The following is a 24,424-nucleotide window of genomic DNA, read 5'->3' as shown; positions in this document are numbered from 1 at the left end:
TTCAGCATGTGCTCAAGTAGTGGAGTTGGGTGTTGGATTTTGACCTGTCAGAACTGAGGGATGACTGTAATCATGGAGAACCTATGGACCATTGGGGGAAAAATTATGTAAAAAAGCAATGTTGTGTGTTCTGAAAACAAAGCACTTAAATGTTTTGCTGAGTAATTTAAAGGCTGTTTTTCATTATCTAACAGCATTTTTGTTTCTTGTTCAACTTATGCTGGCTTAAAAATGGAAGTGTTTTTTCTGGCTAAAATGAGTTTTGTGTGCTATCAGTGTGTTTTGTTTAGAATAGAGCAGAAAACCTAAACTTAGTCCTATTAAATTGTTGGTAAGTTAGTGATGTAAAACCTAAGTGCAAAATGCAGTTACGCTGAGGGTGGTGGCTCTTGCAATTGGTTGTCACAGAGCTTAGGACAAGAAATAAAGGAAAAGAGTGAAAATGTTACTGCTCCAACAAAGCTACAGGGGGGAAAAAGAGAATGGGCCCTGCTACCCATGAAGGCTGTACCATTCCCTGTCAGGGATTTTCACTTTTTCCTAGTTGACAATTCTGGTTTGGAGCAAGTAGTAGGCAAAATGAGAAGAATGGTTTTGAACTTAATTCAGAATGCTGCAAATGATGTGATTTTGTCTTGTGATTCTAAGTTACAGTTTTAATATGTTCTGGTTTTTCCATTTGGTGTACTGGAAGGAAGAGTAGTGAGTTCTCAACACTCAGAACCTTGGAACAGGGGGAAGGAATTGCTTTGCACTTCCCATCTGTACTGCTGAGGCAGGTGTCACCTGCCTCCAGGAATCTCAGTCAGCCACATTTTTGAAGCTGTAGTTTTTGTTACATGCATATCTGAAGACTCTGTGTTGCCAGAAGATTAGTCCTAGAGGATCTGGGGAAAGAACAAGAACTTGGGGTGTTTTCAGGCTTTTAAATGTATTGTTTGCAACAGTGCATTGCCATGTAGGCGTTCTGGGTCAATGTAGGCTTTGTAATGTGATTTCAGGTGGGGGAAAATCAGGAAGGAAAATACTGTGCATCTTCTGTATTCCCTCAGCAAATACCAGCTGAAAAATCATGGAGTATGAAAGCAGCAAGCAGCAGAACACACCTGAATTACATGCAGGGTCAGCCCATGTCTTCCTCACAACGTTGTCACAGTGAGAACCACTGTGCATGATACCCTGTGTTGACAGCTGCTTGCTGCAGGTAGCAAAATGCTATATATAGGTTCTGTAGGTGGTGAGCGTGAGGCATACCCATGTTCCAAGGCTTGAATAACCTGTTAAAATCATCCAGATTCTCTGAGGGGTTTGGACTACTTGTCTAGGGCTGGGGTGTTACTTTTCAGCTGGGCTAAATACAAGCGGAATCACATCCCTAAAACTGTCAAGTGGAAAGCTCAGTATGACAATTAAAATGCCCTCATGACTTAATTATAAATATTTTATTGGTTAAATACATTCTTAATTTACAGAGGTACCATAACAAACTTGTTGGACTTAACAAAGGTTTATTTAGGACACTGCTCATTGTACACAGAACAAAGACTTTTTCCTGAAGATATTTCCAGAGGATGGGTCAAAAAAGGTATTTCGGTAAGTGAGGCTTTTATTCTAATGCATGGAGATCTAGCTGGATTTCAAGGTTACAGCTGAAATTTGCTACTACATTGCGCTTAAGATCTGCACTCCACCTCGTTCTTGGCTTTTTTGTACATCTTAGGAATTTTATGTTGCGATCTGTATGCAGTCTCGCGGTGGTGTTGAACATTGTCTTAGGAAAATCCTATCCTGTGAAAGCAAAGCATCTCCATCGCTTCAGCATTCACACAGACAGCGTTTCAGCTGCCTTCAGCCATGCGAACAGTCCTTAGATGGCAATCGGTGCTCTGAGTAAAAGGCCTTGCTGCTGCTACTGCCCTGCCCCACAGGGAGATTACATACAGCAAAGTGGTTTTGTCAATGAACAGGCACTGACTTTAAACATTCAGTGAAGTTACAAAAACAACTGGTCAACTCACAGTTAGAAAAATGGGAAGGAGGAAATTGAAAAAAAAAAATCAGATCTACTTTTGAGACTTGTATCAAAACCTTAGAAAACTGCCAGACAAACAGTAAGTAAACATCATACACTTCAGCCTTATCTACCACCATACTGGTGTGGTATGTCTTTGAAGGACCTGGCTATTCCATGGATTTCTCTAGGAGATGACTATTTTTTTGGAATAAACAAGAACCTTTAGAATCTCCTAACAGGAAAACGGGAGAATGGGAAGGATTGTCCTTGACTGTGGACTTCCATGTTATTCCACAGGAGTTCGGACAAGCTTACTGGGGCTGCTAAAACTCAGTAACAGCTGTACCCCTTGTTGTGTTTCCAGCCTTCTGGAACAGCACATAATTCAGCATTTTGTTTATCACGTTAATCCCTAATGGAAGTAGAAGTCCAATTCCTCAGCTCATTAAAACTTTGTGTGGTCTTCATCCCCTGGTTATGTGAACAGTATTGTGTGTGAACACAATAGAACATAAAGTGGGAGGGCTCGACTAATAGTGACTGCTGAGTGAATGGTCCCTCAGGCTTGTTTCATGTAAGCTCCAGTCTCCCACTGGGACTGGATGCCCATTCCTTGCTGGGGGGAGGTCTGCAGTTCTGGCTCTGCCTATTCCTGCCTGCTGTGATGGTGACCAGAGCACAGTGCACAAGAGGGCAGGGCGACACTCCCCAGCCTACTTAGGCCCCAGTTCAGGTGCACCCCAATCTCACAGCAGCAGGCAGTTGTTGCTGTGGTGCTCAGCTCATACCAGTGAAGTTGTCAAGCAGGGATATGACTAAGTCAAAACTATCTTAAGGTCCATCTCAATGATTCTGGTTTCCAGTCCGTCCACCTCCAACTGTTGGCCCTTCTGCAACCTGAACTGCCAAGCCCATGAAGAAAAGTCTCGTTGAAGGTATCTTGATACCCAGTGACCTGCAGCTCTCTGGAGTAGTGACTCATCAGCCTACTGGTTCCTTTTTGTGATACAGGGTGGAATACTGGCAGCAGTGAAAGAACCAACTGCAACATAATTTCTTCTATTCCAGTCTGATGGAATTAGCAGTTAATCAGGATTCTATTTAACTGTTTTGTTAGAAGCCAAGTGTTACAAAAAGGAATTGACTACTAGAAGTTCCTATAATGTGAAAGTACCTCAATCACGTCCATCTTGGTCAGTCAAGCTACACTGCTGCTTTTTATTAAGTGCCTTGATTAAAGCCACTTGGAGTAAGCTCTTGCCAGGTATGTTATCCTTAAGGCCCTGACAGATCATTTAAAGGGATGCGCAGTATATTTGGTAAGTGGTAATAAACTGGAAACTAATTCCACGTCTGCTGAAAACTAAACCTAATGCTGTATAATATACTTAAGGTTAGGAATAGTGTGGAAGTATTTTCCAGTGCTTGACAAATAAGATGCAGACTGAGTGAACACTGGAATAATGCAGCTACTCCATGGCTGCGATCTGAGAAAGCTCAATTAACACTGTCCCTAACTTCAGCTGGGGAAGAAGGGTATGATGGTGCTCAAAGAACAGTGGGCAGTAGGAAAAAACTAAACCTGTACTTGCAAAGTATTTTGAGGAAAGCAAGGACGGTCTAAGATGATTCATACCAATTTAAACAGAATTCATTAAGAGGTAAAATACATAAAAATTATACTTCTGTGATCTTGCTGTATGAGCAGCTTGGGCTAAGAATAGAAGGATACCAGTAAGAGGGGAAATAAAAGATATAAATCCTTGTGTAGTATTAGATTGGATACCTTTCTACTATGAAATACCAGTTATTTTTCTTACCCTCTAAGTCATAAAACAAGTGGATTCTACTGCTAATGTGGAACTCAAGCAGTAATGAAACCCGACTATCAAACTCCATCTACATACTGAGTGCTGTAATTATGTATTAAAACATTTTTTAAAGTTTAGATCTTAAGAAGTTCAAAGAAGGCCAAAGAAGCTTATGTTATGCATGTTATTTATTATGCATCTTTCTGCATGATAAATGTAATACCAGAGAGTAAACTTACTTGAATGCTATATAAGTTAAAATGGTGTTGCACTACAGTATGTCTCTAGTCCAAAATGGCCAAAAAGCCTGCTTGTTTTACTCTCTGAGCATTCATGAAACGTGATTATATACACTGTCATAAAAGACTCGAATTTTCTTATCTGACTTCAAGATGACTGTCTAGAAAAAGCAGTGCAAAACACTGAAAATCAATACGCGTTGATTTCTTTGCTGTGCCTCTAGGGTAGAAAACATTCTCTCCCACACGAAGGGAGTAGTACAAAGGCAACACTTCATGGTGTTTTTAAGATCTGAACAAAGCTCTTGGGAAATATCCCAGACTTTCCTACTATCTCTCCACTCATCCAGTCCTCATCTACATATTCCAGCTCTGTTATCATGTCACCTGCCTGTAAGAGAAGAAGTAATATGAGTCAGTACAGCTTACTGTGTAATGTACCTGAGCAATGTTAATGCATGCAGACCTGATCCTATTTAGAAGCAATTAGTATCAAAGAGAAGAGGAGTAAGATCTGGCCAGTCCCTTCTGTTGGTTACATCACTTGGAGATTGTCAAAACCAGCTGAAGCTTCTCTTAGGCTGAATACTTGTCTATGCTGAAAAATCACCACTTTTGGAGGGAGAGAAGAGCACTGCTGGATAACCTCTCACATTGCTTTGGCTCTCCAGGTATGTTAAGAGCTGGCTCATGAGTCCCCTGCTTTACTGTTTGTGTGTGTTTCTAGGGTTTGTTTTCTTAAAACACTGGATTTTTAAAAAATGTTTTAAATTTAGTCACAGTATTTTCTACCACTTGGAAACTTTCCCAAACAAAGGAAAAGCAATCTAAGAGCTCAGTATGACCATTTAAATTGCAGCTCCTGTGTTTGGTCTTGGTTCTTGTTCTCACTGTGTCCCATGCCCTACCCTTCTATTCTCCTTTTCTGCTTTAAAGAATCATCTATCCTTTCAGCATTACAAGCCGCTAATGCTGAAACTATTTTGCTAGTTTTAGAAGAGAAAATACTGTGAAAATAGAAGAGGAGAAGTTTTAGAAGAGAAAATAATGTGTGTTTTGGCTCCTGTGGAAGTCTACTGTTTCTCATGAATTTGAATATCAAGTACAGTTTCTTGGTCATGCTTAACATGCTCTGGGTATCCAGCATGTATTTAATTTTTCCCCTTGTTCCCATAGCAACTCTGTATTGTGTTGCCAGTTCAAGATTTTGCTGTACTAGATTTCCCTTAGAAGCCTGGCTGCTATAGTATTGTCACTCTCGTTATTACTTCCTACTTAGTTTTCTTTCTAGTCCAAAGAGAATCTCCTTTAACCATATCAACCAGTCAGGAACTGAATGTACTGCAAAATAAGGTTTATCTTGTCATGTTAACTAGATCAGAGTAGTCGAGAATTCTGCCAACTCCTGACCTCTTTTCAGTGTCAATGAAGATTTTTGCTGTTAGGAAACAGGAGTTATAAAGGAAAAAATGTTTTTTAGAGAGACCACTTATCAAATGTGTTAATATCCGTGCAAATTAGTATCTATGCGCTTCATTCTTCTTGTCTAAAGCCTGTTTTCACAGTGGATGAACCTTATTTTTTAGCACTCCTTAGAAGCATGAGACCTCTTGGAAATTGGTCTAAGAGAGGTACTTACTTTGAAGGAAAGCTCATCTTCATTTTCTCCATGAAAAGCATAAAGAGCTTTGGCTATTCCTTTCTTCCCTCCTCCAGGCTGTGACAGCTCTACCCTAGCTACAGGACATGGACAAGAGAAGTTACTTCCATTGGAGTGAAATAAATCTCTGTTTCTGGAGAAGTTTCCTGTCATTCTCATGTTTTCTCCCTGCTATTGTGCTACAGGCTATCCAAATGTTATTGCTACTGCTGTAGCAAATTTACTGTTCTGCTTCTAAGCAGGCTAAATTTAAAACTCTCTTAACTTGAACTTCCCAATGGGGATACATAATAAATGCCGAGTTTCCTTCTTTTTGCTCTCAAATGATTCAGGATCAATAATCCTGAGTTATTCCTTAAAGGTGGCTCAACGGCCCTGTTTTGCCTATGCCCAAACCACACTTGAAAACATTCCAGAGTCTGTGTCACGTCACAGATTACTTACTGACTAGAACATTATATTGCCATTATTAGAGAAGTTGGTTCAAAAGTTAAGTTTAGCTTTAGAATACTAAAGACTCTGGTGGTGTGTGACTTGTTGATGCAGCTGATGCCATTGTGTTCTCCCACAGCTGTCATGACTGGCACAACCCAATGAATAATGAATTGCCATCTAGTAGGAGCACTGTACCTGAGCAGGTCTGAACAAAAACTGCTGGGAAAATTCCTTCCCTTCCATTCAGTCTTCCTCTACACCACTCCAAATCTACTTGTTCCAGTATTTGGATGTAGTCTCCCTTTTTGAAGGATAAATCATCTTTGGTTTCTGCTGTAAAATCATGAAGCGCTTCACACCACTCTACTGCATGCCTGTTGTTCTATTCAAGTTAACAGAAGAGATGCATTAATTTTAGAAGTGTGAATGGAGCCCAAAAACTGATGGATGCCGCTGAAAGCAGCTGTATAGCACATGGGTGTTCTGACACCCTCCCAATACAATAGTGCTACTGCAGATGTAGACTAGAATGGCATTTCAGCAAGTACCACCCCAGAATTTCATCTAGGCTCAACCACATTCCTTTTTATCTCTGGTGGCAGGGGAAAGGATTAATAAATTCAAAATTAGATAACTGCAGCAATATTTAAAATAGAGCTAACAAGAACTTCCTTCAGCACAAAGGATAAAAATTTACCAATGTTAATTTGTCAGAAGCTCTGAATTCAATCAGCTTAAGCCAAGTGTCAGAACTGAGGCTGTGACAATGCAGCATTATGTTCTGTGAGAGTGGTGTCAGGTTCTGTAGTTACTCTCACATTATAATAGTCTCTGTAAATCTATACATAAGTTCTGGCCCTCGCCTGTATTTTATTACCTGAGAAAGGGAAGACGAAACCTCTACTTTATTCTTCAGTGCTGTTTCTGTACCTACGTAAGTAAAGCACAAGTTAAGAATATGAGCAGTGTCGCTTCAGAATGTTACTAATGACAGATTTTAGATATTTGAAGTCATTATTAAGAATAGCTTCTTAAGAAGTCCTACTATCAATTATGAGGGTTTTTTTTAAATCGGTCTTCCCTCTTTTTACCTCCTTTCTGCAATCATTGTCCTTTTGGAATTTTTCCTATATGCTGCCTATTTGCATTAAGTACAAAACCATGCTCTAAAAGATTTTTGCAAACATATTCATACCTGTTCCAGGCAGATCCTCAATTACTTCCACAAAGTTCAAGGGGAAAATTCCAGACGTGTCTCTGAGCTCTCCTTTGGCCCACTCTTCATTTACATATTCTTTCAGGATAATAGTTTCACCTTCTGAAAAACTGAGCTCATCTTTCTGATCGCCAATGTATTCAAATCGTGCTACACATCTTGGACCTCTGCACAAACAAAAGAGAAAATTACTTTATTATTGCCATCCACTTAATAATAAGACAGCGTTGTGTACAATATATGGATTGATATTTTAATTAAAATGATAAAAAAGTGCTCTGAAGATAGAACAGGTGGAAAATCGTGGGCCAGCCCTGGTTCTCATCTCTGCTTTCTGAGGAGGTTGAGTACAGAGTCTGGAGGAACCAGATGCAATTTCTGCATCTCAGTTGCTGGCTGTTACAGTATTTTGCAAAAGACCCTACTTCCCTTCCAAGAAACAATAAATCTCCTGGTTTCTGGGTCACCTGTCCAATTTACTATCTTTGCCTATATCCAAGCAAGTGTCCTGATACACCTTTGTTAAGAGTTTGATTGTTTTTTGAGCTAGCATCCAGTTTAGATGCAATGAAACATGGGTGGGGGATGAGTGTTGTATATTTATCCCAAATACATGGAGGTTTCATAGGAAGAAGTCAGGTTTTATCTACTTTAAAATACTTTATTCTGTAAAATCCATCCCTATAATCTTATAGGGCAAAAAGTTTACCTAGCAAAGAAAGAAATATCGATGCATCTGATAAATTTTATATGCTTTGGTACAGTCCTGAAAAAAAACTAATTATTTTTCCCCCAACTTAAATCGATTTCATTATTTAAGAACCTAAAAAATTAAATTTAAGAAATTAACCTAAAAAAATGTTTGGTTTATCAGAAATGCTGTGCTGGAAAAAAGCAGTAATAGGCTTTAATTCTTTCATAGCACCCAAACAAAGTAAGAAGCTTGATTCCCACCCCTGTCCCCCACTCAGTATCTTTGCAAGGATGTGTCCGCCAGGACAGAGCTAGAACTTTCTGTTTCTTTCTTAGCTGCAGAAGCAGCTTGTTAAAATAAAATTTTGTTCCTGACAAACCACACTTCATCTAAAGAACAAGTGAATGATCCCACTGACACTAGTTGCTCCCGCCTCTGCCTGAATTTGCTTTAATTCCTGAAATTAATGATTATGAAATCCAATAAATATCACTGAGAAATAACTACCATGAAAAATCGTTTCTTGCCCACAAATATTAGTACAAGTTGTTTGAAAATCAGAAATGAAAGTGCTGGCAATTGATTTGATTATGTGGGGGGAACTTTAGATTTATTCATACAGCTGCACACCTTAAGGACAGACAGACTTCTCTGCTTAAAGTACTTCTATATTCTGCCCTGTTGTATCTTGTTCTTTCACATGAGTAGGAGCCCTACCATGTTCCATCTTGTGAGGACACTGGATGAAAGCAGCAAGGCCAGGAGCAAAGAGTAGAGTGTACAATGCTGCTGAAATTAATTAGATTGGTTCACAGTTTCTGGAACCAGTTTTCATGAAAATATGGTCTTAGGCTTTTTTATCTAAAGATGAGTCTTAACAAAACATCATAAACATTCAGGTTTTTAAAACATATAATTTAATTTTTACAACACATTTAGGTGAACAAATTGTTAACCCTATTAACCTCAGTGCAGAGAGCCACCGCTTCAAAGTTAATATTTCTTTTTCATTCCTCGTAAACCAACATGAGAAAGCAAATAAAATTCATCTGACTCACTTGATACATTGTGATGAAGAGGGTATTTTTTTCTTGTCGGTTTCTTCTGGAACATCAATCTAATAAGACCATACAATAAATTATATCTTCCATTACAAGCTCTTAACTTGTGGCAACTAACGACAATAAACTTGAAACTGGTTAAAATAATCTGTTCTTCAGATGTGTGACACTGAAATTGGCATGCTCTTATATATGACCACATTAATGTAAATTTATGCATGTTTTCTCATTTTTTGATCTTACGCAAACAAGGAGCAATATTTAATGTTTTGTTTTATGAAGCTGGTTTATTGTTTCTACTTGTGGCATGACTGATTGATAGAATATGTGACTACATGCTACTACATGTTGAATTTAGATCCAAATTCTCAACTGGTAATTGTTCTCAATTATTTACTAGCACAGTGTACCACAATAGACAGAACTACTGTTTGCACTTACCCCTTCTGTGCTTTGGTAGCCAACTGCTCTCCAAACAAAAACACATCTCACAAATCTCACTTGAATCAGAGAAATACAACTTAAAAAAAATCAATACACAGATACATCAAACAGACAACATTCAAGTCCTTTATCACAGGAGGACTTCAATTGTATTTCTGGTGAGACATGAAGGATGATCTGTGAGATGTACAGGACTACAAGCTAAGAGGCCTTGATGAAGAGTTTTGGATTACAGCTCACTATTGTATAAGCCAGTTCCCATAAAATCAACAGGAATGTTTCATTAGATTGTGTGAAGCACTGGGGAAATCACAATGCCTCTTAGGACAAATATTCTCTGCATTGCTCTTGCTGAAGGAGCTGGTATCTGTGGTGCTCTGAAGGTTCTATGGGAAGTCATAACTATGTATTATTGTCAGATATCCAGATCCAAGCTACTACCCAGCTCAATATTGTAAAACAGATTGTAGTGTATTGTATGGAGACCTTGTTGCAAGATGCAATCTGACATGAATTAACAGGAGAATTCACTCAAGTATAATTAACCTAATGTAAAAAACCAAATTCTAAACCAAAAGATTTTTGCTCTCAAAGGGTAATAATCTTTTACAACTAAAATAGAAATGCATCTTCCCTAGGTTTTATGAAGTTGTATCTGTCTGTATCAATGCTGAATTTGACCCCAAATACTCACTCCACTGCTTTAAACTTAAAACCTCTTCTCCATTAGCTATCAATAGAAGCAAGAGCTTTTAAATGAAATTATTGATCTGTGTAGAGGCAGCCAATCAATTTGGCTAACAAATCTTTTTTGTGAAAGTGAATCAAGCATGATTCCATTACTACTAACTAGGAGTTTAGTTTTTATTCTTCATCACTTCTCAGATCTTAAAATTCTTCTCTGATACCACCATTACAAGCTAAACAGACACCCTACCCTCTCTGATGTCTGCTAAATCCTTGGTATTGCCCATGCAGCAGCAGGGGTCACTCTGCCAGCTGTGCTGGCCCAGGAAGTGTCACCACAGACACTTCCTGTCTTTAGTGCCAAGCCACGCACCTTCCCAGCATCCTGGTGTCACTCTGGCATTCCTCAATGTCCACGTGGCTGATGTGGACCGCCCAATGCCCTTTCCACTGTCACAAAATGGACAACTCGGGCTTCCAATAGGTTTGACACAGCATTTTACTTCAGGGAACCATACTGTATCCCTTTTAAATTAATTATCATTGGGCCCCAAAAGAGCATCTGTCTCTTGCCTTCCACTCACTGTCTAGTGTCACATTCAGGAACAGGATTGCTTTAAGCTGCTTATTTGCAACAACACTATCTCCTTGCACTGTGCCAGCAGAACCATTTGTGCGGCCACTTAGAAAACCACTTAAGCAAATTCATCTTGTTAGAAAAAATAATATTCTAGGGAAAAAAAAATACAACAACATATTTTTTTGGGCCAAATTGCTACTCTGACATAGTCCATTACATGGCTAAAATAGTGGTGATTCCAGCAAAGTTCAAGGAATGAGAAAATAACAGAAGATGGGGACCTGGGGGGAGGCATAAAAATCAACCATCTTTTACCAAGTGTTGTTTCTGACATGCAGCTGTCAAAAAATAATCTGCTTTGAGGACCCTGAGAAACTAAGCACGTTTCTGAATAGAATCTGGTAAGGGCAGTTATTTTCTCACTTGGCTTTAAATTAACAGCAAATTATTCCCCATAACACAAGCTGGTTGTGCCAAATTCGGTATCTTTCTAATACCACACAAACAAGCTGATGAGTCTTCTGTGCTGCCAGTAGGGATTATCAAAGACATTATCAAAGAGATTATCGAAACATATAATGGAGTAAAACACACAGGAACGTTAGTAAAATAGAACCAGAAAACAAACACAACAGGATCTTGGTAGCAATATATACAAAGCCTACATACAACCACTTTAACAAAGTTGGCAGGAAATATCCCTGTGCGATTCCCACATTTTCCTCTATACCATTCGGTATCTATTTTCTCCAAAAGACAAACAGTGTCTCCAGAATGAAGGCCCAAGTCATCAGCATGCTCTGTAAGACATCATTTCAGTTATCAGTACTTGTCACACTCATTGATTTGCTCTATGTAAAACCTTAATACAAATACCACAGACAAAACCAGAGTCAGTTTTTAAAAAGTCTTAATTTTACCTGATAAATCTCAGCTTTCACTGAAAGACTGATCCATCTACAGCTAAATCCACTGATTTGAACAACTCTGTGCAGACCTTGCAGACTGAGCTTCTACACAATTTTTAAGCTCTAATTTCTAAGAAAGTTTCCGTTTGAAAATCTTGGAGTAAAACATGCTTCCAGAATATTCACATTTACTTACCTGCGGGAAAATCATGCAGGACTACAGCATGAGGTGCACTTGTGTCAGAAACTTTTGGAGGGTGGTTTGAATCCTGACAACAACAAATAAATCCAAGTAGTTTATAAATCATGGAAGATACTAACAGATTCTCTGTTATGTACTCCTTATTTAATTTTCTGACTTTGGACATGGAGTTGTTCTGATATTGCTGGAGGAAATGGTTATTGGTCACACAACTATGGGTCTGAATTTGGTATGCCTTTTGCCAGTATAAACAAGAATACATTTCACCAAAATCTACTTTTAAGCCAGTGAAAGGAAGGGAAGGCATGCAACTTTTCCAAGTATAGAAAAATCACAGCTATCTCTGTGGGCCAGAAATCTGTAGCACTGATAGCAACACTCATTGCAAGGGCGATGGACAAATTTGGCACTGGTGCTTGGTACTATGTGTCACCAGTCACTCTTCCTTGCTCGAGGGAACACTCAACCCAACTCTCCCCCAGCACATTCAGCAGCGACAGCACATATGCCAACAAATATTCCAAGAGGAGCAAGGAAGCCACTATGCCTTTGCTTATATGAAGGTAACACTGAGGGGAGCTGACAGTTTTGTTGTGGCATCTTCATAAATGGAAATTATATTCAAAATGCTGAGCCACCTTATCTTAGGAACTTTTAGGCTGTACAGTGATGACAACAATGGTGTGCGAATTACATTCAAAGTAATTCACTGTGCACAAAAACAAGCCCACCAACCAAAAAAGCCCAACGTAGATAAAGATAAGACCAGAGTACTATGAGTTACAACAGACAACAACATACTGCATAGAAATCTATTTCAGCTATGTAGGCTTCTGGTAATAGTCAAAAGGATGCTCATTGCTATAATTTTCACTAGCTATTTAATATTAATAGGGTCATGCCCTAAAACCAAGTCAGGAACTGTAGAAGCAGAGAGAAGAAAATACTTTCAAGTCCATATGTCAAAGCCAATTCGCTGACGTACAGCACTTCACAAAGTACTCACTTATCTTTTGCTCAATTCTCAGATACTCAGCCAAGGTAGTGATTATTTTCCTGTAAGATGGAGGAACTTCACTGGTTTTCTCTCCCTTCTGGCACTGCAAGGAATTTCTCTTGCTCTGTTCTATAAGCTGAATGTCCCTGTGCTATGAGGCAAATCACCATTACTGGGTTTTGTTTTGGCAGTTGTTTTGTTTTGGTTACAGAAACACAAGGATTTAATAAATCACTATTATATTTCTCAGTGTAACCTCTGAAGACTAAAACATTTGATATTTTACTGCAACAGGAGTCTTGTTCATTGAATATTTAAGCCAGCAGAAAAAGGCACCTTACCTTACAGGACAGTTCTCCAGTGTTCCCAGAAAGACAACCTTCCTTGGCAACTCCATGAGGCACAGGTAGCTTGAAGAGAAACAGAGGCAAATGGGAAAGTGTTTTTCACTTCTAAGCACCTCAGATTTTCACTCCAAGTGATAATAGTCAGACGATGGAACTATTCAAACCACTTACTACAGGTAATTAGGAGTCCAGTGCAAGAGGACAGGTTCCTTTGGAAGGCCTTCAGAACAGACTGCTGGTGATATGAACTGCCACTCTGCGAAACTCAGGTGGTGTCACCCCCTCTAAAAGTGTCTTAGGCAACTAACTGGTATCACACGATAAAGTACAAGATATTCAGAAAGACACTCTGATGCAGAAACGTACATGGAGGGCACTAGAAAAACATCCTGGGAGGAAATTTTCATTGACAGTAAGACTTTGGGGCAGGGAATTACTACTGATCTTCCACAGGAAAAAATCTCATACACAAAACTCTAAATATAAACATGAAAGATCAAAAAGGTGGCAACAGAAGGTTTTCCACTTTATGCTGATGGAATGTTGACGCTGTTCATTCTATGGCTGCGTGACTCCTTTTTTTGAAAACAGCACTGGTTCAAGCAGCCACCAGCTCTATCACTGACCAGTTTCAAGTTTCTGGGGAAAGGCCCCCTTGTTTTTATTTGTGGTGTTGATCCATTTGTATTTAAAATTCTCTAGTAACACATACAATACCAAAACCATTTTTATAATGAAAAGAGATTGCATCAACAGGATGAAAATGTAAGATTAGCAATGTCACATGCCTCACTCTTTGCAAGCTTGATTAAGTAAGGTCAACTACTTTAAAAGTTCCAATGCTTCTCCAATTTCCCTAAGCATTTTGATATGTATGGGTAAACCAATAAACAAATGCAATTATTCAGCATCATTTTACTGAAAAATAATTCAGAACCAGGGACTGCAAAAAGAATGCCCAAACCCCAAGAGCTATGCAGAAAGGTATAATAGTATAATTACATATATACACAAAAATACACCGCATAGATCTATACTTTACATATATTTATTGCTTTCTCTAATATTGTCTTACAGGACTTATTACTATTTATCTACTAGCATTTTCTAGGGAAGATTATGCTTATAGATGCACTTTGAAAGCCACATAATACTAACCTACTTTAGTAGGTTTAACTACCATTTTCTCTACTATATTAACCAGTACTGTTTTATAAAAATAATGTACTCAGAATATCTCAACTCTCACCATGTATTTATTGTAGAGAGGATGACCCGGTTTAGGTCGAGGAGGTAATGCTGGATCTGGATTTTTAAAGACTGCACTTTTTGCTCTCTTGGGTCCCAACCTGAACTTGCTGTTTTTTTTATCAGCAGCAATGTCAGAACTAGATTGCGAAAGAACATCCTTCTGGGAGGAGGTCTTGGCTGCAGAGAATTTTGGTGGAGGTGGCCTTCCAGGAACACTTTTAGGTGGGGGAGGTCGACCAGGTATAATTTTTCCATCCACAGGCCTAAAAATTGTGCAAACCATCAGAGAAATATGCATATTAATAAGCCTGCCGCGTCATCCTATATACAAAGTGTGCAGTAAGGAAACAAGATTTATGATGACCTGGGCTGTACAGTGTGCAGTAGCTGAAGCTTTCCAGGAATACATGAACTCTTCAGATACTGACTGGGACCAGATTATCATGTCCTCTGACAGATTGTTTGACTATGTATTTCCAAGTCTGCTCACCAACAGTCTGCTAGCCTTCTGGGGAGCCCACTAAATAAGCAGGATTTGTTTCAGCAATCCACCTCTACAAAGAGCTTTCTTTGTAGCTCCTGCAGGATGAAGTTCTGCTATTGGAGAACTTTTGTGAAAGCTGGTCTTTAGGAATCAATCTAGTCCATTCCTTGGGATGTCACTTATCTGAAGTGACTCTGATGAAACTCATAACATATCACATCACTTTGCACATTGCCATCAATAGCAGAATTTACCATTTTTATGCAACAGATGTCTACCGCACAAAGAAAACACTGGTGAAAATACTCAAGTTCTATGGCAATGCTGGAGGTCCCACACTCTTATTAGCCGACCAGCAGTTCAGAAATCAAAATCAGAGACTAGGAAGTGACAGTAGTAATGTTTACTAGCCATTAATATTACTAGTAATACTCCAAAAATACAGTATCATTTGATTGTTATTGGGCTATCTTCAACCAGGTACTGCAAGTTTCTGCTACAACTGTTTATCTTTTCTCATATAATGTAATTCAGCATAATTATTTGCTCATGTTCAATTTGCATGGGTCTGCAAAAATTACCAACCCCAAGTGTGCATTGCTGGATCTTTGAAGTATCATTCTAACACATTTTGTGTCACCCATCACTTGAGAAGGTACTAGTGCTCTACTAATGCTCCTGAAAAGAGTTCTCTATTACTAATTGAGTATGAAACAATTTTTAAATTTCAAAAAAAAATTCCACTTCTCTTCATCATCCACCTCTCCCTTTTCTTGGCCTCATCTTAAACAAGGCATTTTTAATATTGAAAAAAGAGGATATTCCAAGTTAAACTGCTTTAAATCTGTAAACAGACCAACTTACATATTTTTAAGCAACTCAACTAAACAAGAAGATCCCAACAAGCAATTCAGTGAATTATTACAGCTTACTTAAAAAAAATCCATTTGAGCAGAAGAGTGAAAAGACAAAATATTTACTGCAGTACCAGAGACCTTCATAAGAATCAGGAATGTTATGCTAAACTGAATATGGGGAAGGAACAAGCCAGTAAGGAACAATAATGAGGTGTTTCCTTGTAGCACATCCACATTCTTTCCTGTTAATCAATACTTACTATTATCGGTAGGCTCATTTCAATAACAGAAAGATTCTCTTGTCCTAACACAACATAGCAAACTCTTGTGTTTAAACTCACAGATTTGGAATGCAAGCACTGAGATACCCACAGTGGGCTGGCTAGTCAATGCCAGATCTCCATCCACTGTGTCTCTGGCATTGATGGACATGAGTTAAAGGCTGGTCCAGCAACTTCTGCCCTTGCTAAAGACGTTCTTTCTTTTTGGTTCACAAGATTAAAAAACCCCAAGGTTATCAGTGATCCTGCACCTGCATTTTAGGTCTGAAGTATATAAACTAGTCAGTGCTTCTAGGAAACTGCTGGCACAGCATCTGCCCTTTTCAGCGTGGCATTATCTGACCTCCATTCCTTCACCATCCAAATCCCACCACAAGTGCAAGTGCTGTGGGTGAAAAGGTTCAAGATTCAGAAAGGAATGACTGTCAGCAGCCACTGTACATTAGCTGAAAGGTCAAACAGCTGCTCTCCTATAATCTTGCTCACACCATAATGTACAAACAAATATTAAAGAGCTTTCAGCTTAGTTCTGCCTATTTATTAGTGAGCTTAGTGCCCAGCCAAGACTGCTGAGCTATGACTGGAGTCAGTAGTGTCTAGATTGAGACTAACCATACAAATTAATTCAGGAACACCACTTCAAAGTGAATCTGAAGAACAATACTCACCTTGGGGGTAGTAGAGGTTCTAGCTGAGGCACTCCACACTGTTCTGAGTGACTCAACTCCTACAACCATTCAAAAGAAAAATGACATTTCTTTAAGCCTAAGAAAAATAAAAAACCTTGTTTAAATGATATAATTCTTATATTAAATTATATTCTATGGACATGAAAAACAAGAGTTTCTAGAGGTCTGAGACTAAAGTAGTAAGTATAATGGTATGATTCTGCAATTTTAAAGTGTTGTTGAACATGGAGGGAAATATGGACAGTAAATAACCTGATTTAATACCTGAAACACAGCTTAAATTATGCATTAAGTATGACCCAGCCCCTCCTTTCCTACTACATGTCAGTAAGGACTTAAGAGCTAATTTCAGGACAGTCATACAAATGTACAATTACAATGTCTACAAGAATTTGCATTATCAACTTTGATACATGGAAAGCAGAAAACATGACATTAATGCGACTCGCACAGGACAGCATCTCTTGTAAATAACATTAGCTCCCATTAAAGAAGGCATCTAAATATGTTTGCTAGAGATCTAACAGACAAGACCCAGTGAATCTTGCTTTGGCATCACTCTTCCCAGCTGCCTATGCTGGCTCTGCCTGCGATTACCACCATACAGCAGTCAGAGAGGAAGATATATGCCATGTCTGAAGGGCTTGGACCACAGTGATGGATTAACGAGTGACCATCCTTACTGCCTCCCGCTGTTCGTTTTCATCCCAGTGCCAGAAAGTTCTGCCAGCTTTGCAGAACAAGCTCAGTTGCTTCTGGAACAGCATCATAAATTAAAGTACTGAATCTGGGTTCAAAAGAACCCTTTCTGAACCAGTACTTCTAAATATGTCTGAACAGTCTTGTTTACTTAATTAGGTTCTTGAATCTAATAAACAATTTCTGTGATTTTTCCCACCTAGAAAACACACAGATATATTTTGTGACAAAATCTGACCCTTGACTGAGCCCCCAAATTAACATTCTGATTAAATGACCCTACTAGAAAGAAAACAATCTGCCATTTTCAGATGAGGATGTTATCCTCGCATCAAAAATTTTCCTCTTCTGTGTGAAAAGAAAGAAATCTATGCCAACTGCTGCTTATGGTCAACCATTTTTGCTATTGCTGCTTAATCACTCCCATTGACAAACAATGTACTTTTAGAACACAGTTCTTACCTTTCCAAAGATAGGATTTCAATGTTCCAGTGGATTCAATATAATCTTTCTTTTAAAAACTTATCACAATAACCTGGATGACATTGCAAAAGTTTTGGAGTTCCACTGCATAAAATGTCACTTAATGACTTGTTTCATAAATTATTTTTTTCAGAATTATCCAGAAAAAGTGAGACATCTCTGAATAGCCTTTTCAATTACAACGTTTTAGTACCCTTTATCTTAATAGCAGAGGTAGCTACAAAGGCATTTCTTGGCAGGGTCCATCTAGTAAGGGCTTTTAATTTGATTTTACTTTTTACTGCCTGTGGTTTTCACAAGATTCTCTGCCATTCTTGCCATCAGAAAACTCAGTATTTGGAAATTTTACTTTCATTTTCTAGTTTATTTTAATTCCCTTTTGAAACTTTGTGTCAAATGTAATTTAGCTACAATGTCTACCATGACTAGGTACATGCTCTGGAGAAAGGAGCAGAGCCTTAATTCCCAAAATAGGTGGCTCAACTCAGCAGAAACAACCAGAAGGAAAGAGCCGAAAAAAAAAAGCAAGCTTCATTCTTCTACAGCAAAGTTTCCTCTGCCTTCAAATTAGCACAGACACCAAGAGGAATTGTGTGCGTGAAGGTAAAAAAATACATTTCTAAAGCACTTTGACAACATTTTACCATGTAAATCCCATTGGACTTTGAGCCACTTTGCAATGTTTTTGACACTAAGTTGTAGAATAGCCTGATTCCAGATGATGAATATAGAAAATTGAAGATAGATATGATCAAAGTTTAGTAAAATCACCAGAGTGCTTTTCAAAACTGACAGCAGTCTAAATTACCTACTAAATTAGAGAACAGAATTAAAAGAAAAAAGCTTTACATTTCTGAGCAGTTGTTTTCATCTTCTGTTCCCTCAAATAACTTACTTTACAAATGCTTGAGGATCACAAGAGATCTTTTAACCAAAGCAGACAAAGCTGTAATACAGGAAAATAGTTCTAACTTACCCCTTTTTTCACTAGGTCACCACTGTTGAGTTTTCCCACTGTGATATTGGATGTGTTCCCAATAGGCTTTTCAGCAGGAAGTGGTGGAGGGCCATGTGGGATGACATTTAAAGCTGTAAAAAGTCCAAAAAATCCCAAATAAAAGTCTAATTAATACCTTCCTTACGTGGATCAACAATAGGTAAAGGAATCCAGCTTGGTTTGAGGCATTTTTTTGTGTGAATGCAACTTCCTTCCTCAAAGCCAGAGCAGCCAAAGTAAAGAACCACTTAAAGAAAAGTGAAGAGAAAAGGAACATGAGGAGAACATTGTAACTCTGAGGTTGAATTAAGTACTTCCCATCCTGCATAATGGTCTTCACTTTACTCTCAGGACACCATCAAGTCATTTCAGAGTTTCAGGGTTTCAGCTGCAAAATTTGGTGATATATTATTAGACAAGTAGAAGAGTTTCTACCCCTTGGAATGTCAGATTCATTACTGGATACCCGGAAATGCCATCATCACATTTCTACCTGCTACAAAATTCAGGATGACAGAAAACAGAGATGGAAGTTCCCAGGTGGTCTTAAAGACTAAAAGCAAAGTAAGTTTAGGACAAGGAAGAGGAAACACTACAGACCTCACTAGGGAAGAGTGATGATGTCATCACGCTCAATAAAGAATAGGAAACCCTTCTAAATATATGACATTTGCTTTCAACGTCTCTGCCATTGAAACCCGGGAAGCATTTGGACAGGTTCTGTCAGCATATTTACTGAACATTTTGTCTTTATATATTGGAACCATGTAATCTATTTTACGATCTGTTTGTATATCAAGAAAATTAATTTCATAGAAAGAACTATAGACACTTAAGCCCTTCTGACCTCCAGCTGAACTTGGAGTTACATAAGAATATGTGTAGACAGCCTGGACATTTATAGACGGATGACAAAAGAAAAAAAAAGAGGAGAGATGCTATCTAAAACAAAACCTTCAGTTCCTCAATTCATGAAAATTATTCCCAACAAAGAAACAACACAAAGGAAGGAGAAGTGTTGTTTATTTTCAACACCTTTGTTGCATTACTATTATGTAAAACACTGCTGTGATGTTTAAAAATGGATCATTTCAATGGATCAGTTGAATTTTTAGGAGAAGCTCATAGTGTTGGCAGTGACTAGGCATGAGGGAAAAAGGTTAGGAAGTTCATAACTTTTCTAAGGTACTGTGATGGATGAAAAGTGAAAACAATACCTGGCAGTAATTCCAAAAGAAATCTCTTATCATGTCTTACTGATATAAAAAGCATAAGACATTTATTTACCACTTCAAATCTTGCTATATACACAAATGGCCTAATTTCCTCTCCCTTACTCTTTTTACGGTCAGAATTAAAGGAACTAGAGGAACAATTACAAAAAAATAAGCCCCAACTAGAAGGCAGGTGTTACTTTCAGTGATTTCTAAGTGTAATAACCGAAGTGAAATTTTAATGCTTCCTTTCTAACCACATCTCGACAAAAATGCTAATCCTAATTGAAAATTTCACTGGAGTTCAAATTCTTAAGCAGTTCTCTCTCCTGTCGTCTGTAGTGCTGGGTAGGCTGTTTTTGGGGGGTTTTAAAAATTTGTCTTATTTTGTTTTGTTTATTGGGGGTTTTCTTTCCCATTTTTGCTGGTTTCTGACGAAATTTATTTCCTCCATAAACAAGATGGCAAAAGACTCTGCTGTACTGAGATCATGCGGCCCATTTACAATGTAAATCCTACTATATCCATTTATGCCTCGGCTCAGTTGTACTGTTCTCCTCTTTTAACATTTAACAGGTTACATTTCTGCAGCAGCTTCTATGTGACAAAAGGCTACTCTGCTTTCTCAGAATCTGCTTCTGTTCTTCCCTATCCCATTAATCTTCCAACCACCGACTCCCATAAGGCAGGCAGTCCTTCACAATCTCCTGTTGTTTGTAGCCAAGTACAAGACTGGCAGTCCTTTGTGGAAACTTCAATTATCACTAGAGAGCAGCAAGGGACCAGTCATCTACACGTTCAAAAGGGAATACATCCAGAAAAAAAAAAAAAAAGGAAAAGAAAAAAATGTCAGGTAGTTGGTTGGCTTTTTGTTTCATTTTTAATTGTAGTTCAAATTTTCTTTATAGAGAAGAATTATGTCATAGCCTCTGTACAGTACTTCATACACATATTTTTCTAATTGAAAAAACCTTTTCTTTTTAATCAGGTATTAACAGAAAGACTTTTCCTCACAGCTTTATTTTCAGTCTTCTTTGCATTTTTAATCAATTCCACCACAATTCTCACATATATGGGGAAAAGAAAATTTAGTAGTTTAACAGTGGGTTGGTGGTGGAGGGAGATTGGAAATAATGAGTGAAGCTCTTAGGAGAAATACCACCGGGACATATGGTTACTACAAGTTGACTATACACTTCTACTAAATGTGGCAAAACATGATTTTGAAACATGACTTTAAGACATCTATCTTTTGACATTTTTCCCTAAGCTCTGAGGATCAAAGATAAGGCCAAACAGAATTCTGCAAATAGCACACTCCAGCATACAAAGGCCAACACAAAGACCTTGTGGTGCTCTGATAAATTTCCACTCTGAGATACTGTCAGTGTCATTTGTAAAGCTGTAGAGAATTAGAGGTGGCAGGCTTTAGGAATACAGTAACTCTCAGAAAACTATAGTCAAGACCCTGACATTAAATTGAACACATAAGGTTTTTGCATCCCAGTTCTCACAATTCTTTTTTTATTCCCTCAAATTGTTACCTAAACATTCTTGCTTAAATGGCACTTTTTGATTTAAATTATGAAAACTATGGTAAACAACACAACCAAGCTGTATTTGAAGAAAAGTTTAACACACTAAAGTTTTTATTTTGACAAGGAAGCTAGGGAGCAGCACTAAATCTCAGCAAAGGTCACCACCAAAGTCAATTCAGCCAAAGGTTCAACTCTGTTTAGCAGACAAAACAAGCTTGCTTCTGCCACAAGGGTCTCTTCCAAGTCTTCCTTTCTACCCTTTAGATCTGCCTCTTACATACAGTTTCACCTCTGATATGCATCAGCTCCATTAGGTTTGAGAGACATCAAACTCAAGAGAGGGAGCCCAATGAGGCAGCAGTGAGAGTGGAAGATGATGCTCATCTACCTCCCTCCCCGGCTCCTCTGTCTTGTCAAACTGTATCATGGGATTCCTTTGGCAGCTGATATTAGCTACTAAACAGGAAATCAATTACTAAATGTTAAGTCCCAATTGAAGCAGTTTTCTAACACATTTCTCAGACATATGGGAGAAGAACTTACATTTCCCAGGTTTAGCTGGGATTCGGATCACAGTGGGTTTCCGAGCTAGAGCTGGTTGAGCCATCTGTTTCTTGGCAGGTTCATTTTTGGTAAGGAACTGAAATGGATCTAAAAGGAGGAAAAAAAACAACATCTTTAATACTTATTTGTGGAACAGAAATCTTACCAAATATTAAGGATTTATTAAGGATATTAATATTTCATACCCAATACAGTAACAAAAAAGATAGATCAGACTGATGCAACTAGCATACCAGCTTTTTGTAACAGATCTTCTTCGTACATCTGCTTTCATAGCTGACTTAACATAAACATGCTCCAGATACATTCTGGGATTATATGAGCCACTGAACAAGAGGAGCTGCATTGCTTGGTAATAGGGACCTGAAATCAGAATGGCTTTAGGGAAATGTTTACAAAGCACTTGATCTAATGCATGGACATAGCTGTGAACACATTCACTGAGAAGTTTTAATCAACACCATCTTGCCAAAGCTAAACAATCAGCCCTGCAGCAGATAAAGTACCTACTGAAACATACAAAACATTTAAATACTACTGATTACAAAATGTCCTTGCTGTAGAACAACTAATCCTTTTGGAGATTCTACATCATTTTGCAGGTCATAAACCTGGTGACATGGAGGGAACTGGTTCAGACCGAGGTCTGGGAGTTGTGCCTGATTCTGCCCCTGCCTATTATCACTCATTCCTCTACAAGCCTGCCCAAACATTCCACTGGTAAGACAGAAGCAATGTTTCCCATGTTTCATTACCTTAAACACTGGTCTCTTATTAAAAGGCATGGGAACATAGATGCATGTAGAAGGCAGCTGTAATACTAGTACAAAAATAAAGACCAAATTAATGTGTTCTGTCTCAAGTACACCTTCATATCAAAGAGCAATACTTCTCTCTTCTTAACAATTGTGATTTCCTTCTCTATCAAATTCTGCAGTAAAATGGCAATGCTTAATAGTATCACAAAAGTGTACAGCAGAAACTGGAGAAGGACTCTGGATGATAAATCTGACACAGATTCATAGCTATGACAACAGAGTCTGATCTCTTCTGCTAGCCTTTGCAGATGCATAGGTCAATGAGATGTCATTTGTGGAGTGTTAAAATCTAAGAGAGGAAGTAACAGGGCATACCTTTGAATTCCTCATGACTTTAATAAAAGCATATCCTTATCCAAAACTACTGCCACACTTCCGGACAAAGCCAGAAAACTCTCTACTTGTTAAAATTTTATCTTCAACACTTAGAAAAAACAGTTATGTCATATGAAGTCATGATTTCTTATGGACAATTTTGAACAGTACAATCCAATTCAAGCAAGACACTATATATCTGTGCCTGGCAATTCACTTAAGATTTAAGAAAGTCCAGAAATGCAGTACTTATTTGTGAACAACTTCATGCCCTCCCACATGCACACGACACGGTGGCCACAGCTCCCCCTTGCCGGTGCATATGCCATCAGCCCCCTCTGGCAGAGTCCCCAGCTCCTGCTGCTAGTGTGCAGCTGTCACAACAGCAGGGATAACACGCCACAGGGTCCATGCATGTTCACCCTGCTCAGATGTCCACCTCCCACTAGCCCCTTGCTTAAGGTTTTCTTCACAGGCAGATCCATCCTGTACGGGTGTGTTGTGTGGATTTGTGCCATGGCCTCTCTTAAAGCCAACCTGCCTATAGGTTCCCCAGAAACTCACCTGGTTACCTTCAGATCACATTTTAATCAGGAATCAAGCAAATAAATTCCTTCTGTCAGGCTGCTTATACAACAGCTGTGAGTGTACATTTCAGGTTCAAAGGATCATGGCAGGTCAACAATTTGTCTACTGCTTAAGGTATACAGGCTACAGTTAAAAATAAACTCTGTTACCACTTAGACAAAAGATGACTCCATCACATTGTGTACAAAGATTTCTAGTGCATCCAGAAATTAGGTACAGGCAACCCACAATGCTTTCGAATGTAAGGATGAAAAAACATTTGTTCAAGTTATGGATTAGCACGAGAGTAGAGGGTTAAGGTCGCTTCAAATGACAGCTGCATCACTTGTAAGAGTTTTCGTAGAGGATCTG

The 24,424-nt window shown here is 38.5% G+C and overlaps 1 protein-coding gene across 7 annotated transcripts in view; it reads right to left on the bottom strand.

Moving 5' to 3' along the window:
- Positions 1-1,427: 1,427 nt before the first annotated feature.
- Positions 1,428-24,424, bottom strand: part of SH3D19 (SH3 domain containing 19) — an 84,078-nt gene continuing 61,081 nt past the window's right edge. For all 7 annotated transcript variants that reach the window (XM_088163769.1, XM_014888241.2, XM_014888242.2 and 4 more), the window contains 13 exons: positions 22,332-22,439; positions 19,016-19,128; positions 16,837-16,895; positions 14,545-14,809; positions 13,290-13,358; positions 11,946-12,018; positions 11,511-11,641; positions 9,128-9,186; positions 7,355-7,542; positions 7,037-7,089; positions 6,355-6,541; positions 5,704-5,801; positions 1,428-4,455 (listed from right to left, as the gene is read on the bottom strand). In XM_088163769.1, the coding sequence (XP_088019895.1) occupies positions 4,339-4,455; positions 5,704-5,801; positions 6,355-6,541; positions 7,037-7,089; positions 7,355-7,542; positions 9,128-9,186; positions 11,511-11,641; positions 11,946-12,018; positions 13,290-13,358; positions 14,545-14,809; positions 16,837-16,895; positions 19,016-19,128; positions 22,332-22,439 (1,520 nt within the window). In that variant the 3' untranslated portion in view covers positions 1,428-4,338. The remainder of the gene's footprint in view (positions 4,456-5,703; positions 5,802-6,354; positions 6,542-7,036; positions 7,090-7,354; positions 7,543-9,127; positions 9,187-11,510; positions 11,642-11,945; positions 12,019-13,289; positions 13,359-14,544; positions 14,810-16,836; positions 16,896-19,015; positions 19,129-22,331; positions 22,440-24,424) is intronic.

This window comes from Sturnus vulgaris, chromosome 4 (genome assembly GCF_052056855.1).
Source record: "Sturnus vulgaris isolate bStuVul1 chromosome 4, bStuVul1.hap1, whole genome shotgun sequence".
Lineage (NCBI taxonomy): Eukaryota > Metazoa > Chordata > Aves > Passeriformes > Sturnidae > Sturnus > Sturnus vulgaris.
This window is presented reverse-complemented; position numbering and strand designations above follow the sequence as displayed.